Raw genomic sequence first — 17,758 nt, 5'->3', positions numbered from 1 at the left:
GAGGATTATAGTCACAGAAAGAACTTTTGTTGCTGTGCTGCAGGACAGAAAAGCCGTATGTGGAATTTCAGGACAGTGACCATCCTCATTTTACTGTTTTTTTTTTTAAATAGCTGCAAAATATTAAAATGATTAATTTAATCACATCAACAAAATATTTGGTTTAATTTCTGGCCTCTGTTGAAGTTTTCCCAGCATCTTTCTGTTCCTAATCCCTCAACAAGCAACAGGAAATCTTAAGACCATTAAAAATATGTTAAAGTGTTTGGTGTGAGGGCACCACAATGTACTGTACTGTAACTTCTTTATATGTACAGAACTTTGGTCAAGTCTGCTCCTCCATTTTTTAAACCAGCAGGCGCCTGTGTCCACATCTCTGCCTGTGTATCAGCCTCTGGCCTTACAGAGCATCCAGCCTTGAAACTACGAAGACCAAATATTTCATCCCAGGCTTGTCTTTGATGTGTGTCCTGTAGGAGGAAAACTCCACGCTCTATGGCATGCAGTGTTTACAGAGTTAATGTGCTTAATGACGAAAATGCTGCAGATAAGAAGAGATGATGGAATGCGACTGGTGGACTGTGGGTTGTTTCCACATCTAAAAGTGAGCAGTAGGTTCAGTAGGTTTTTATGAACTATTTGTCATAACTTTTTAGATCAAGAGGATGCAATTTTAAACATCCTGCTCCTGTGTAAAGCAGGTAGGTCATAGTTTGCATAGTGCGTGTTGTTTGATAGTGTAGTTTTGCATGATAGAACACACATACTGTGAATTTGGCCATTTCAAAGTACACATCCACCCGCCAAACATTATCAGTTATGACTGCACATTAGCCATGACTCTGTGAAGCTACGCGCTTTCAGTGAGCTAACAGTGTTGCGTTGTTTCTCTGTAAATAACGCCGAAAACTCATGGTTGTTGTTTTCTCTATGGAATGTGACCCCAAACGACTCCGAATCACACTACAAATTTGCATGCGTGATAGATGTTTTGGACCAAAACGTCAACTGTACAAAAAAGGTCAAACATTCAGTTTCCAAAGTCACTCATTAAAACTGTATTTAATGTTCATTTATAGATAATTCCATAATTTGAGGGTTCATGTAACATTTTCAGGAAAGTGTTATGAGCTCACTGGAACCTGTCCAAAGTTATTCTGTGTGTAAAACTTTCAGAGTGCTTTGCATAGATATATTCAAATACAGTATATCGATTTTGTAGGTATTCAAAGTGGGATGACAAGTTTTTAAAAAAAAATCATCATTGCTCTGCTAACCAAATATAAAGAGGCCATTACAAAGGTTCTACCCCCTTTTCACCCTCCCGCCTTTTCTTTGGCAGAAACAATGTCCCCGCATTATTTGGCTGTTATCCTTCCCCCCTGATGATTTTCTTTAGCAGTTTTTTACTTCACTTGTTTGAACAGATGCTGCCCCCCGCCTGTTGCCCCATCCTCTGGGACTGCCATATAAGGGGGAGCACAATGAGGTAAAACTCCACTACATTAATGTTAAGAGCCCAGCCTAGCCAGTTCCTTCCACTTAGCAACATCAAAGAATATGATGTATATTACATCCTGGGGAAAATTGTGGTCTTTTGTCCCACTTTATTTATGAATGGATTATGAAAGAGGGGGGGCCCAATGACCGCGTTCACCTTTCAATCTGTCTTTTACGATGCACAAGGTCTTATTGTAGCAGGATCAAAACCCAGAGATGAAGCAGCCAATGAGGAATTTGAATGAGTTGTGCAACATCTTTATCATCTCATCTGAGAGAATTCTGGTTAAAAGCACACACACACACACACACACGACACCAGCAGCAGCAGCTGTTTACTGTAAATAAGGGATGCCATAATTCCCAGCAGCGCCAACTGGCAAGATGCCTTAAGTGCCAGACTCGCTGAGGTAAAAGTCGCCTTTGGCTTTTGGTAAAACTAAATTACAAAGAACATTCCAACCAAGATAGGTGGCAGATTGAAAACTGAAATGCAAGCCCCTTAGTGGTTGCGTGAAGGGGAAAAGTACAAAATTCCTAAAAATATCTGTTATCTTCTCTTCACTGTTTGAGACTAACAATTTCTGTTTTTTTGTGTTCCTTGTGTTTCAAAGCCTTTATGTGGTTTTAAGGTATAGTTCAAAACGAAACCTTCCTTTATGGTTTGATCCCTACGAGATGGAGGTGTAGGAAAGCGCTGCAGGTTAAAGTCCAGCGATACCACCGGAGAGGGTCGAGACCCATTTGGCTCCCTCCGTGGTGATGGGATCATTGACGATTTGATGATCAAATGATCTGAGGCTTTGATCCTTATTTTCCAAAGATCAAAGTCACGGAGATTTGATCATAAAGTAAACTATTGACTCGTGCTACTCTTGCATTCCTGCCTCAACTTACCTTAACCTGAAGGTCACTAGTCTGTACCGATATCAATTAACTTCAAAACGACTATGAGTTGTGATTAAAACAAATACACAACTTGTTGACTTGTTAGTGTATTCTGAACAATAATCCATCCCAAATCATGTCAATCGTGCAGACCCCTCCCCAAGCGCCTTCATTTTCTCCCCAGGATAAGGATCCTTCCATTGAGGCCCTCGGACAGCTGGGCGATTTTGCAAATCAGGTGCAACAAAAAATATTGTAGTTATGAAAAATCTTTCATTACATTTACATTTGTCAGATTAGGCTCAAAATTGATGTCTTGACGATGTTTTTCTTTATCATGTTTGACGAATAGGTCACAATTGACTTCTGTTTAGAGGTTCTGTTATTGGAATGCTGAATATTTTATGTGGACGCTTATTCCTATAAAGTCAAAACGATGCCACTGTGACAGTCTGCATGTTTGTTTGCAAAATAACAAAAATTTATGAACAGATTTTAATAAAATTGTCAGGAAATGCTAATAATGGATAGTGGGCCAGAGAACAGACAATTCAATTCTGGTGATGTGGATTCTAGATGGTTTTTGAGACTGTGAACTTAAAATAAAGAAATTTAATGTATTACTACTGCCTATATAGTGTGTATATATATGTGTGTGTATGTATATAAATACGCATATATGTATATACATACACATATATGTACTACAGGTTTAAATCACCATATGTAGGGTAATTTCCTGTTTGGTGGTGCTTTGTGCTGTCTTGGTGCTTTTTTTTTTTCTAGTTGGCCATTTGACCAAAGATAAAAGTAGCAGTTACAGATGCTTTTGTTTACTGTGGAGAAACACATTTTGTAACAGCAAAGTCATTTTTGTCTTCACCCTGTTGAAACACCGTGTTCTTATCACCTGGGATTAATTACACATTTCCAAATATGCAGATTTATAACAGCAACATTAAATTTATAGGTGACTACTGTGCAATGATGGATTATTAAATATTGGTTAACTAAGCCTTTTTAATTTTTTACTCAGTGTTCTTTCACCAAATCCTGTTTGACCAGGAGGCTGCACCTTGTTCAGGACAAAATAGAGACTAGTACTGCAATGCAAACTAATTACAGTTCAGCCTTTGCACAAAGCACACATGCAAAATAAACAAACCATTCTCTGATAAAGACAATGCATATTGCTGGTTTATTACCACGAGAAGACGACATAGATAAGTGTGCAAAGAATGTCAACATTTCCTTTATCTTGCATTCCTTGAAACCTGCAGAATCGAAAACAAGCACCTTGTACCTTGGATGAATTCCCTTCTGTCAAGAATGACGAAATGACATTCATCTCATTGAAAGGGAATAACACAATTGATCATTTGAGCAGGCCTTTTAGACCGCTCCACAACATCATCGGTTCTTCTGTGGCAGCTTTAGATCCTTCGGTTTCTTCTAGCGCACACAGCGAGCCATTGTCGGGGCCTCCTTTAAAGAGGCCACGCCCCGAAATCAGTCGATCAAATTCAACATCTACACACCAGCGTCTGACCAATCAGCGCGTCGAAGGGGTGGTCTCGAGACGGTGGTCCGTGAGGGCAGCAGCCAATCAGCGCTGGAGCCGCTTGCACAAAGCGCTCGCGTCAACGATCGTTGGTCGTTTGAATGGCACATTATTCATGTCCACGCGGCGTTTATTTAAGGAGACTCCGCGTCTTCAACTTTAGGTGTGCGCGGCTGCTCGTGCTGCGTGAAACTAATGTGCGTATTGTTTAACTTTTAATATTAACATTAGACAACAACAGTGTCCCCCTTCAGCACAATTGTAACCCAAATTCCCCAATCACGACTGTAGCTGACAACCCAAGTGTGTCGGGCTCAGACAGGATCGCCACCAAAGCCACGATTTATGGGAAGAAAAGGGGAAATCGTGGTCAAACGGCGCAGAACAACGCAGCTTTTAAAACAAAGATAACTCGGCGACGAGAGTCTTTGCAGTAGGTTTGATATCAACCGTGTCAGAAAGGCTCGGTCGACGCTTTTTATACACACCCACCGCCCACGCCGCCGCCCCAAAACGACGCTTCTCGCCTGACCGAGTTCATTAAAGCGGAGGGGAAGGGGAGGAAGTGGACTCAGCTCTTTCACGTCTGCCGAGAGCGGCTGCTTACACTTCACCCTCGAACCCGAGCAGCACACATCTCCCTCTTTGTACGTGCCAGCCAGGTTAACGTGTATATATGTGTAAAAAAAAAAATTTAACCTAAAAGTGCCAACGTATTTTAAGGGCCTTCGCTTGTGTTTTTACTCCAGCTTCGTCGTCATTCCGGACTGGTTACGAGAGTAGTTAAACCCCCCTCAGTCTGCTGCTCAGGACACGACGGATCCCAACAAGCACCTTTCTCCAACTTAGCTATCTTTCTCTTTTTTGGGGGGTGAAACTTTAATCCTCGACTTCAGGGAAGCCGTAAAGAGAGGACCGGCATCATGACGCGGAGATCCTGTGCCATTTACGCTACCGGCATCGTCAGCGCTCACCTCCTGATCGTGGGGATCGCCCTGGTCGTGGCTCAAGTCTTCCAAACAATGATCCACGAAAGGCTGAAAAAGGTCAGTTGTCGTCTGTACGCTCTTGTGTCAGCGATGTCACGGGTGATCTTTGCTTCCACATTTCTGCACTTTGTCACATTTCGGGGTTTTAACGTTAACCTGCAGATGCATCCCGAGCGCGCAGCATCCCGATGATAGCAGACCTCATTGCTGGCTCTTTTTCATCAGCACGTGTGTGCGAATGTTTTTATTTTACACCCTTTTTCATTATCTTTTGCGGGACGGACACGTTATTCTTTGCTGTAAAGGAATCCGCATGATTCGAGGTTATGTGACGTCTGATGTCCTAAGTTCCAATACTGCATGTTCATTCGTCCAAGCTTGCGCCTGGACGCGACATTGAGCACTGTGCCATCTTTAAAGCCCACCTAAAGGTTCACGTTTGTTCCATTTTCTGTCCTTCAAACACCCCTGCAGGGATCCGCAGCATTCGTGACTTTTGTAACGACCGCAATTCAGAACCGGCTGGGCGCGCTGCGAAAACGCACCATTAATTCATCCAGACCCGCGTTTATTCGCCACACGACAGCGTGCGTGTGACCTGGTGGCCCACTTCTTTAGGTGACCTCTCAATGGTCGGATCGTGGTCGTGGGATTCGTAGTAGTAGTGGTAGGAATCTGGGCTTAACTACTAACGGGTCGTGGTGATGAAGGGGGGAGGTGGTCAGGTCTGGAGGGGTGGGGGAAGGGAGTGAGGGACAGGCATGTCAGGAGATCCCCCTGAATCCAGGCAGGAAAAGTCAAAGTCGTTTGGCAGGAGCGGAGCGACTGGAAGCCATCGGTCCCTCTTAAACTCCAGCATCCCCTCCTGCAGTAATTTGATGGCCAGTCCCTCAGAACAGGTAGTTTATTCCAGGATATCACTCGAAATACGGTACTGTCGGTGCCACTCCTCCCCGCTGCAGAAGGGTTTCCTTGAAAAATCTGAACTCCAATAAAATAAAATCACCTTCAACTCTGTGATGCATTGGCAGTTCTTGGGAATTCTGAGTAAGCACAGTTTAGAAAACCTATATTCTGAGGCGTATGGAAGTAATTGGGCGGCAGCCTGCTTATGCGGCGACGTTGGTATCTGACACCCTGTTCCAGCCAGCAGATCCTTTTTAAATGCTTTGCATTCCTCACACTGACATGAATCACTGCTTTGGATGGTCTCACTAATAATGTGCACTTTGGAAGTCTGCCCTTTCTTTCTACAAGGGAAGGTGGAAAAGTCTCCAAGTAGCCGCACACTATCCCACACTTAAACGGTTTCCTCCTCCTGGAGTTAAGATCTAGGTCTGGGTCTCATTTGCAGCATCCCGGGGGTTCCAAATTAAAAGTGTTATTCAAAGTTCAGCGTTGTGGGCCTTAATTCTGATGTGGCCGGTGATTACGTGAAATGACAACGAGGCTAATCCTCCCTCCCCACAGTCACCTCGTTCAATGAGGCAGCCTGGGACGTGTTGAACGGATGCCAAAATTTATTTAGGTTCTCTGTAATGATTTTCTGGTCAATGCAAAAGCTGCCTCCCGGACTCGTCTGCTTTGGGTGTGACTTAAGGTATTAGCCATAAGAGGAATTTAACAGACTTCCATTGCTGCAAGGCATGATTTTTTTTTTTTCTCCTGCAAGCAGTTTGTAATGGCTTGTTGTTCCACCTTCTGCCTATCCCGAGTCGCTGTGCTCAGGCCAGGGAGCTGAACACAAAACGCCTACTCATGCCACTCCTCTGGCCCTGTTTTTGGGAGGAAACTTTTCAAGGTAGTGCGATGGGTTCACCCTGAAATGTTCAAAAACGAGGCCGCTGGTTAATCAGTGTTTGTTTTTTTTAGATCCAAATGTTCCTAGTTAATTGCAGTCTTTTTATTTATTTATTTTTTTTCAGGTCTGAAAATGCACTTTTTTTCCCCCCCCTACGCAGGAGCACGTCAAGCCACACCCAAAGTCTGCCTAATGTTGGTTCACTAAGTCCTGCTACATGCTGTCACTCGTGTTTAGAATCCTTCAAGTGAATCCCCCCCTTTTTTTTGATTGCACTGATAACGGTTTCCACTTTATTTTTTTTTGTGAGTCATGAAGGTTTATGGATGCTTTTTTAAAGGCCATATTCAAGGTTGGCAAACATGGAGTCAGGTCTTTCCATGGTCCAGGAATAAAGCCAGAAACCTTTTCTTTCAGATTTCATTGGACTGCCCAGTTCCGCATCAGCTTTTAATTAACCTCATCACTCTGGAGAGTCCACTAATTAATTACCACACAAGTAATCTGTCATCACTGAACCTGATGTAATTTTTTGGTGTTCTAGTGGACTACAGTGTGTTCCTGGACTACAAATTGTTATTGGAAATTACTTAAAAAGGACACTTTGGGCCCTTAATTTGTAAATTCCTTAACTGATTGGAGAAAAAAAAATCTTGATCTGAATCATCCCCTATTGGGAATTTGCTGCTTTTATATCAACAGCTCATACTAGTCTACTAGGTTACACTTCCCTATTGGTGTATGTACATATAGTGTTATGTACCCCGACAGGCCGGATGATTGAACTCGTTCATCTATTCAGTAAAGGCATTCAAAGCAGCTATTTTTGTCGAGCTGTCTGAGGTCTAACGTCGCTTTTTTCTGAAGTTACGTAAGAGTGATTATTGAAGAAAATCTGGGAAAACAATTCTATAGTTCAAGCCTGTTTGAAGTGCGGACGTTTTACCTTAAACAGGAAGCGCCTCCCACACCATAAGCTATATTTTCTCAAGGACAAATGCTGAAGACAATGTAAAACATTTCAAGAGCTGTTGACAGTACTCTGGGGACAGAGTGTTTTTAGGAACTTGAGATGCAAAACACACCAGTGGATATTTCACCTCTCCAACTTTAAAGAATGGGATATGCCTGCTTGGCTTTCCTGGCTACTGAGTGCCTTCAACTCACATGCTGGTTGTTCAAATTGTGCGGTTAAAGGTTACTATTGTTCATGTTTAAATATATGTGGCAACTGGACTTATGTCACGCTACTGACTCACCACTCCCTTCAATTTTCAGCCTTTTTTTTATTTTTAGATCTTAACATATAACCACTGTAGATTTCTGTGACATTGATACTTCAACTATTTAGTCACTTTACAGATGTTTTGTACTATTTACTTTACAAACTTTTATTGCAGCACCTCTGGCTGACCATGTGACTGCAGAAAGCAAAAGTGACAGCAGCCTGACAATCAGAATTTAATGTTTGAAAGGTTATCTCAGTGCGTCCACAGCTTTGTTAATGTTTATATGGAATTGAAGACGTCAGAATGCCTGTGGTTTAACAGGCACTACATGTGAACGTGTGGGTCTGCTGAGTGAAGCAGATGTTTCTCATGGTTAGTTAAGCAGTTAGTTATTTCTTTAAAGTCTTTGTATGACTTCAGGTATGATGGCTATACTTGTCTTTGCTGTTTTTTTTACCACCTTAAACTGAGATTGGGATTTCCTTATTTTTCTTAATAGGAGTTCACGTTAACGGAAGCGAGCCAAGTGTTCGAGTCATGGAAGAACCCACCACCACCGGTTTATATGGAGTATTACTTCTTCAATGTTACCAATCCTAAGGAATTCTTGGCAGGCGGGAAGGCAGCTGTTCAACAAATTGGACCATATACTTACAGGTGGGTTTGATATGTGGGTTGGCCTCATCTGAGAGTTGTAAGGAATCTTGCATTTGGCACATTTGAGTTTGTTACTGCAGGGTGAAATGAAAACAAGACCTCTTGCTGAATGTCTTATTCCACACACAGGGAATACAGGCCACGGGAAAACATATCTTTCCTGGAGAACGGCACCAAGATCTACGCTCTGAACCCAAAGAGTTTTGTGTTTGTGCCTGAGAAGTCAGTCGGTAACCCCGAGGTGGACATTGTGAGGACCGTCAACATCCCTTTTGTGGTAAGACATTTCCTCACTAGTTTAATGGATGTGTTGTCTTCCATGTTGTGACATCAGGCATCCCTTGATCACAAAAGTTACAGTAATGTAATTTATTGCTGAACAGAATATTTTTTCAGTTCGAGCAACTTCCTCCCTCATTGCTTTTATTTTTTTCTTAAATTCTTGTCCACAGGCGGTGATGAATGAGCTGTCATCCTACTCCTTCTTTCTGCGAACTGGCATCTCTATGTACATTAAGAGTCTAGGTGTTGATCTGTTCCTGACTCGCACTGTCCACGAGGTTTTGTGGGGCTTCAAGGACCCACTTCTCACAAAGTTACACACCATGAGGTCTGAAGTGGATGAATATTTCGGGTTGATGTGGAAGGTAAGTAGTTATGCTGTATCCACCATGGGAAAGCCGCACATTGTTTTTAGTAGTTACCAAAGCAACAGACAAGTTGAAGGGTCTGTAAAACTCACGTACGAGAAGTGAGATTAGCAACAAGGGGATAAAGTGTCTTGTATTTCCTGTTTATACTGCAACTGATGCATTTTTATGGCAGCGACAGCAGCCTTGTGATACTTAAGGCAGCACTTTTTAACAATTTAAATATAGCTCATGTCCTGACTCCTTTTTTTTTTTCCCAAATGTTATTAGTCAGCAGGTGCAATGAACTTAGTAATTTGATCTTTTGATATTGCTGGGGAACGTTTCTCACTAACTTTTTTACCTTTTGCCAGAAAAATGGAACGCACGAAGGGGAGTTTGTGTTTCACACTGGCGTGGAAAATTATCTGGATTACGGAAAAATCGACACTTGGAACGGCATGAGGTAACGATTCTCAAGACATTGTGTTGTCAAAAGAAAAACCTTCCATTTCCTGCCTGAAATTAGTTTCATAGAAAACCACCACCCATTCAATTTATTAGTTGGCATCTAGTTTACCGTCTCAAGGACTTTCCTTTTTACACTTCTAATGTCAAAAGTAAATGGATTTGCTGAATTTGAAATGGTTGAGGTTCTGATATAGACTCTTTTGTCCACAGGAAGATGAACTGGTGGTCCTCCAATCAGAGCAACATGATCAATGGTACGGACGGAGCCGTCTTCCACCCTTTGATAAACAGAAATGAGTTGCTCTACATCTTCGCCGCTGATCTCTGCAGGTAGGCAGGAACTGCTTCTGTGGTAATAAAACTTTTGGAAGCCAGGTCAGGCAGGTTCCCACCCAGAACTTCTGGCTATTGTCTAGTTTGCTGGAAGTTGTGACATTTTTGCAGATTAGGATGATTAAGCACTTACGCACTGGTCATCTCCCACGATATTGTGCAAAGTATGGCACGTAACGGCTATTTTCTGCTCCTTCTGTCATCTCAGGTCAATCCATCTTGCCTATGTGGAAGACGTAGAGGTGAAAGGCATTCAGGCGTACCGATTTGCACCCCCTAGTGATGTCCTCATGAGTCCCAAAGAAAACCCCACTAATGAGGGTTTCTGCGTGCCAGCTGGAGATTGTCTCGGCACCGGGGTGCTCAAAGTCAGCGTTTGTCGAGAAGGTAAATCACTGCCAAGCCCCCCCAACCCCCAACCCAACCCTGTTCCTGTGCCGTCACCCCTCCAAATAATTCCTGACAGCAAGCAGACATGCTGAGCTTTGTATCTGGCATTCCCACTGTTTAAGCATACAGGCTTTTACTCAATACGCTGGTCAATGATTTACTGATTATGGTGGTCATTGAGTGGGGAGTGATTGCTCTGATACAACTATCAGTATTCTGACTCAGGAGAATAGAGGATTACTGGAAGATATGCTACCGTTATGACCGGTATACTATTTTTACAGATATTGTAGTTGGGAAATACATGTTTTATATACAGTATAGAGTAATTTCCGCTTGATAACTTTTGGGATTGTCTAGGACACTGCTTTTTAGTGAGAGAACCAGAAAATCATTAAAGAAATGTTGCAACTGCTAAATCATTTGTCTCAAAATATCTGCAGCAGCAGTTTAATGTAAAAATACTTCATTGATTTCCTTAGTTGTGAGTTTGAGGAACTGCAATGTCTTTTAAGGCAAGATTCTCATGTGGCTTGACTTGATGTGGACCTTGATGGAGAATTTTCACTGATGTAGAAGTGGTACCACATGTATGAATGTACAATCAGTTTAAAAAACTATCACATTATTCAACTGAGCCAGGTTTGATGATTGAGCTCCAAAAGTGTTGAAAGTACGGCCTTAATCACACAATGTTCTGCGCTATCTGCTCCAAATTTACCCACCGTATTGACTCAAAAGTCTGCAAAAACCTCCAGAGATAATTTCACTATCTTATCTCTCGGGGGGGTTTTTGTCTATTTTGTCTGTTTGTTTTTTTTGTTGTTTTTTTTTTTTTTTTAGAAATGTCAGGTCACCGACTCATCATTTTCTTATCTTTTTTTTTTTTTTAAGGTGCTCCCATCGTGGTGTCATTCCCCCACTTTTATCAAGCAGATCCAATGTACATCAACGCCATTGATGGGCTCAGTCCCAACAAGGATGAACATGAGACGTACCTTGACCTCCAACCGGTACGGCTATTATTTATAATCCCTAGAGATTATAAATCTGAGACTGTCCTTATCTAAATGAGAAGTTGCTGTGATTGTTTTTCACAAGAAAAACCATTCACATTGTTTTTGTTTGACCATCTTCCTGCTAAAAGGAAGAAGAGGAAATATAGCAAAGACTAAACATTAAATGAACAAAACATTGTGATGAATATGTGCAAATTAATAAATCCCCTGTCTTGTTTTTTCCATTTAGACCAGTGGTGTTCCCATTCGTGCCTGCAAGAGAGCTCAGCTCAATATCATCCTGAAAAGAGTCCAAGGCTTCCCGTAAGTTAAACTCTGCTAAACTCTGACCCACTTCTGGTATTGCACCATTTCCCTTTTTAAACACATGTGAGACAAATGTCCTTTCTGACCTGCCATTGTCTGTCCTCCACACTTGCAGCTCCACCAGGTTCCTCAATGAGACCATCTTCCCCATCATGTTCGTCAATGAGGTGAGGATTCCACCCAGCACGGCCCGAAAGGCTCACGCGTTCAAAGAGACACAAAATAAATGAGCAGATTGATATAATTTAAAATAAACTATATGGAAAGAATTGCATTCAAACTACGAAGGAAATTTGATATTTTTGAAGAGATCTGGTCAAACTGGCTAAACTATGTGTCAACTGTAAGACTGGCTTCATATAGATTGCAAAGATAAGGTCAAAGGTCAGGTCATCTTTGTATTTTTATGCAAGATGTTTCCCATGCTGATTTACCAGCTGCTGTATGTTACTAAAAGAAAATGAATAAAATGCACAAAAGAGGTGCAAATGATTGATAATTGTCTCTTAACTGTAGACGGCCACCATCGATGACGATTCAGCCTCCCAGATGAGGACGCTGCTCCTCATTGTTACCCTCGTGTCAAACTTCCCCTTGCTAATTGTGGGCATGGGCATCATCCTGCTGCTGGTGCTTGTGGTCTTGTTCTGCCGAAACCGCCAGAAGAAGGTAGGAATTGCCCTGGAGTCTTGTATTAAACCACTGAAGTGTGAGCAACCCACTGACATTAGTCCACAGAATAGGTGAAACAGACTGTAGTACAGCCGATACTTAATATAGATCATAATATATTCCACAGTTGATGCTGAAATGTGTGTCAAATGATTTTAAGCATGTTTCCTGGGTGGCTGCAGGTTTAACCTCAAACTACGCGCATGTAAACTAACACACTGCATGATTCTTGTCAAAGTCTAAGTCGGCATGAGCAGTTTTTCCACAATTATGGGACAAGTGGTGTGTTTCTTGCTTTCCTAACAACTGGCCTCGTATTGGGAAACGTAGCATCGATGTAGCTGGTTTCCAACAGCAGGTGCACTGACCTGGAATAGCCCCGACAATGATGTCCCACAAATGTTGACTCCTTATCTCTGACAGTGCGAGGTTGTTGCTCCGAGCCCTGGCCTCACCTTACAGATCATTAGAGTTCAGTTATTGCACTGGCAGCAGGCAGAGTTTGACGGGACTATTTGCATTTTAGACGTTATATGTCATTGTTATAGAGCCAGATGAGAGGATCTTGTCTGTTATTACTGTTCTTGTCCATCTTTCCAAGAAAGTCACAAAGCACAGGCCTCTAACTCCACATTGAATGAATATTTAAAACATGCTTAATTGCAATTTGAAATGTATTAACCATGTTCTAAGTTTAATTTTCTGTAACCCCCTTTTTCCCCTTTTCTGTTTTAGAGCGAAGTAAAACGTATTGATTTTACTGAAGCTTTTCATTCTTTGACTGTAAGTCTTAATTTTTTGCCTTGGTTGCTATTCTCCTTTTGTTTTTAATTCATTATCCATTCATTTGCTGTTATCATTTTATGCATCTTTTTTTTGGGGATGTCTTCCACTTGTTTAAGATAATTCATCTGTGTAATAGGTTAATTTAACGTTGCTGCATTGGTGTTTTCATGAATGGGTGCATATTTTAGATTATTGTGGTTCACTGTGGACATTTTAGTCAAACCCATTGAATGTCAGTGTTGTATATTAATTCATGTTTTGCGACTGACACCATCCTTTTTTTCCGACAGACGACGAAAGATGAAACGGCCTACACTCAGGTCAGCGACAAACCCGACGACCCGTCACAGTCAGCAACCAGTCAGCCCAAAAGAAATGGCTCCTACATTGCCATGTCTCCAGTGGAGGCCCAGAAGTGTTGATCATTGTTCTGCCTCCCCAGGCTTAGGAAGGGGGTTGAGGGAACAACACATGGGTGTTGTATTGCAATGGGTGGGTTTCACACACAGTAGGCGCCTTTTCTATTATCCCAAGGGTGGGGGTGGGTGAACACAAGCTCCAGTAAACACTGACACCGCTTTTCTCGCCAAGCACTCATGACTGCGCCCCACCCCCTCTGTCTTACCTGCCACTCGCCTCCTGTAACATAACCAAACGACAGTCTAGGTTGGACATAAACATGTCGAGGGAAGCGGTTCAGCCAGGATAAAGATTTCATTCTATACTTCCGAACCCCGGACCAGTCTGGGCCAGCTATTGTGGCTTAAAGAATTGAATTGGCCCGAACCGCGATGGCTGTCGCCACCGTCTCACTCGTTCCTGCTCATCAGTGTTGTGAGGAGAAAACTTGAACTTAACAGCATTTCAAAAAAAGGAAAATCCCCAACAAACGGAAATACTGCTGACTTAACTGAGCGACAAGTCCCGTGGGGTGTAAAAATGGGAGGGGGGTGGTAAGAAAGGAACAAAAATGACCTGAACTCACATGTCCCTTTGGTGTGTATATATGAAAAAAAAAAAAAAAAAAAATCTGAGCCAAGACAATTCCTAATTTTTGCCTTGTTTTTCCTATAATGAATAGGTGCACCCTCCTACACATACTGCACCTGCTGCATCAGTAAGTGTGCGTTTGTGCGCCTTTATCTCACACTTCAGTGCCCTGGGTTGAAGGACAATAGGCAACTATTTTTCTGGATGCAGGCACAGTGTAGTGTGACACACCTGGAATACTTGCAATTTTGACCACTGGTCACAAACCCTCTTTTTATTTCCCATTAAAATGCTAACAATTAGAACATTACATCGAAAACATTAGCTGCATAAAGCTGCACCTTTGTAGGCTCCATCACGCTGAAAAAAAATAACACCCCAAAACTTACAAGGGAGACTTGAGAACTTTTGCCTTAGTAAGTGTGTTCATGTAGTCTTGTCACTATTGTATATCTTTTAAGGGGAATTCCGGAAATACCTCTTACCACACCCAGCAAGCAGTCCTTCTAGATGTGTGAAAGACAGTTGTTCTGGTTTCCACCACTCCTGCACATCTACACTGTTACTTTGAAGGAAAAGCACAATTTGGATTACTAATACAGTCGCCATTTAAGGCCGCAGGTCGTTTCTTCCCTGTTCGTATGTACAGATCTGTCTGTCAGGCCTTGGTGGGCGCTGTGGGGAGGTGTGGGGAATCTCTGGGTTGGAGGGAGGACTGCATTTTTCTGTGGACATTCAATTTGCCAAGGAGCTGTTCAGACAACAAAAAAAGAAAAGAAAATGCATCACTGGAATCACTGTATGTCTTCTGTTTCGTGGTTTTCGTTTCTCTGTCCGACGCACATTTCCTCGTGCAGTGGGTGTCGTGAATGGGAAGTGAATTTAAGACCGTGATGTAGTCAACAAAGTTCCCTGCACTTTTCCCGGAAATGGCAACCTGTGAATTTTCATTGTTTGTTTTTGTCCTGGTTATTTCAATGCAAGTGGGTCCATATGTTCAATGCATTTCAATTACTTGTCCTTACTAGTATTGGAAAAACAGATGTTGGGAATGAACTTCAAACATTCACACTTAGTCTTATTTGATTTTCTGAAGCGGGGGGGATCTACTTTTGATATCCTTTTGTATTTTGTTATCGCTGCTGACGAAGAAAAAGACCATAACTACAATATAAATTGTATGTCCTGTATGTGGTGTTTACCAGATTGTGCTCCTAATTAACTTCAGGGTTGATCATTTTGTTCACATCTGAGTTGCCAACACGCTCCACACCTGAGCACAAGCTACAAAGCCAGACTCTCGCTGTCACTTGTCAAAATGAATAATCATGCTTTTGTAAGTCCGTTGCATTTATCTGTTGGCAGATGATCTGATCATATCGCAGCTGTGGTCGGGCCAGGGTTTTATTAATAACATATGTAAACAGCATGGAGGTATACGAAAAGGGGAGAGCCACTTGGACAGCTTCGAAGACCAGATGGCTCATCCCGACTAAGAACACTGGTGTAGAACCACCCCTTTTTTTATTTAAAACAAAAAAAAATCTAACAATCAATTCACTAAAGGCCTTTTTATTATCACCTACTGTACAGGCAAACAACCTCCATGTTCTGCAAACATGGCGGTTGCTTGTGCCGTTTGTTCAACTGTACCTGAGCCATCAGTCCTACACCGTTGGGTCCAAGAGTTCATGCCCATTGGCTCATCCCTGCTTGACCAAAGATAACCCACATAGATCTGCCCCAGCGCTTTGTTTACTCATCTGTGATAACAGCTGTGCCACAAAACTGTCTCCTACTTGTTTCCCCCTTTTGTGCCAGAAATTGTGCCACCAGTAACCTGATGCGAAGTATTCAGAGTGGTCTCGTGAACGGATGTGTGTCTGTGCCTTTCTGCCGAGGCATCGTGAGAAGTTGGTTGCATGGGGGGGGGTTGTATTGCTTTTTCGCCACCAAAAAGTGGGAGCGAGAGAAATATTTCAATGCTCTTTAAGAGCCAATCTCAGTATTATTTAAGAAAAAGCAATACTGGATAGTTTTGGAATAATTTGTGGGTGTTGAGGGGCCACAGAATATTTATGTCTCGTCTTGCAAGTTTCACCTGTGTAGAACCATTTCCTTTTAATTGTTTTGTAAAGTTCAGCACACTTTTGATCATTTCAGCCCAGTAAACCTTTTTGTAAAGCTTACTCGAGACTGAATTAGCTGGTGTTTTCAAAGATTTGTGTACATTTGTTTCTGAAGCCGATGCATTGCTTCCGTCAAACTGGAGTGGAGTTGTTTTTTTTGTCTGTTTCATTTTTCTGGAAGGCTGATTATCTTGATGACTGACAGCAAAGTTTAAAAAAAAAAAAAAATCTAAGCAAAATATCTAGATGAATGAAGCCCTCCTTCAGGGATGAGCAGTAGTGCCATACCATCCTTTAAACTGTCCTTTTTCTTTTGTTTAATTTGCTCCCAGGTGTAAACTCAATTCATTTCTTCAAATGGTCTGAAGTGACCAACAGACATTTCCACTTCAAGAAAATTTGTTTTGCTGCTGAAAATGACAATCCCGCTTGTCATGTGAGGTGCAAAATGAATTCGGTGTAATATTCATTTTTAGTTTTGACAATTTACACTGCACAGATGTTTATACGGTGCTTTTGTAAACATTTCTAGTGTATTTGCAAAAAAATGAAATAAAAGTTGTACTGAAGTGCACTTGACATGAGCATGGTGTCGTTTGTCAACCTCGAACAGTCACATGATTAAGATTGCTTTTATGTGTATAAAAAACGCCAAAATATAGCGATCATATAGAAATATATATTTACTCTTTTATCCCAGAAGAGAGAGGATAACAAAGATGAACATGTAAAAAATGTGAATGTTTTTCCATTCATGTTTTGGATACCAGTTACAGCCCATTAAAAATTCAAGTTTCAGAGTAAACTGAAATATGGATGAAAGGCTGCAGTACTCTCCCACTCATTCAAGGGATCCTACGTTTAAAAGGATCAGCTGAACTGGCTGACAGTGGGAATGAGCCTATTTAATTTCTTTTAAAATGGAATCTCCTTTTGGCAATTGTGTATTTAGTGGCAGAGAGGGATATGATGATCACACCTTACGTTCAAATCCATGTTCAGAGATTAATGTTGGATTTCCCACCTTTGTTTAAAAATGGAAAATGTAATCACTGCCTGATGGCACCCAAATAGCTGAGCTATGTCTTTATTCCTGTCTTATCTATTTTATATATACATATAGAAAGTTACTAAAACAAACTTCAGCCATGAAATATGAAATCACTTGCTGCGAGTGATGTAGATCCGGTTTATTCAGATCAAGAGAAAAAGAGTGAGGAGTTAAACACCTGCAGGGTGTGGACAATGGAGATGCTCCCCTCCTCCAAAGCAGAAGATATGCAGTGTAGGACCCACTGCCTTCTTCTTTTGTCCCGTTGTCTCCTGCGTGTTTCTAGAATGGGACTTGTGGACGTGAAAAGCAGCAGAGGGCATCAGGTCATGGGCAGGGCTCAGTTAATAGAAGCCG

The 17,758-nt window shown here is 41.9% G+C and overlaps 1 protein-coding gene across 2 annotated transcripts; it reads left to right on the top strand.

The window, feature by feature from the left end:
- The first annotated feature begins 4,164 nt into the window (after positions 1-4,164).
- Positions 4,165-16,927, top strand: scarb2a (scavenger receptor class B, member 2a). Of its 2 annotated transcripts, XM_011615996.2 has the most exons (14): positions 4,168-4,596; positions 4,699-4,995; positions 8,468-8,625; positions 8,755-8,902; positions 9,078-9,272; positions 9,629-9,720; positions 9,936-10,055; positions 10,267-10,445; positions 11,343-11,461; positions 11,697-11,770; positions 11,889-11,940; positions 12,290-12,442; positions 13,181-13,228; positions 13,522-16,927. In XM_011615996.2, exons 2-14 carry the CDS (start codon positions 4,873-4,875, stop codon positions 13,651-13,653), a joined length of 1,593 nt encoding a protein of 530 aa, XP_011614298.2. In that variant the 5' UTR covers positions 4,168-4,596; positions 4,699-4,872; the 3' UTR covers positions 13,654-16,927. The 2 variants fall into 2 exon arrangements, with proteins under 2 accessions (XP_011614299.2, XP_011614298.2); XM_011615997.2 differs by lacking the exon at positions 13,181-13,228 and having other exon boundaries at positions 4,165-4,995.
- Positions 16,928-17,758: the final 831 nt, after the last annotated feature.

This window comes from Takifugu rubripes, chromosome 21, assembly GCF_901000725.2.
Source record: "Takifugu rubripes chromosome 21, fTakRub1.2, whole genome shotgun sequence".
Lineage (NCBI taxonomy): Eukaryota > Metazoa > Chordata > Actinopteri > Tetraodontiformes > Tetraodontidae > Takifugu > Takifugu rubripes.
The sequence above is the reverse complement of the archived record's forward strand: the minus strand, read 5'-3'. Positions and strand labels throughout refer to the sequence as shown.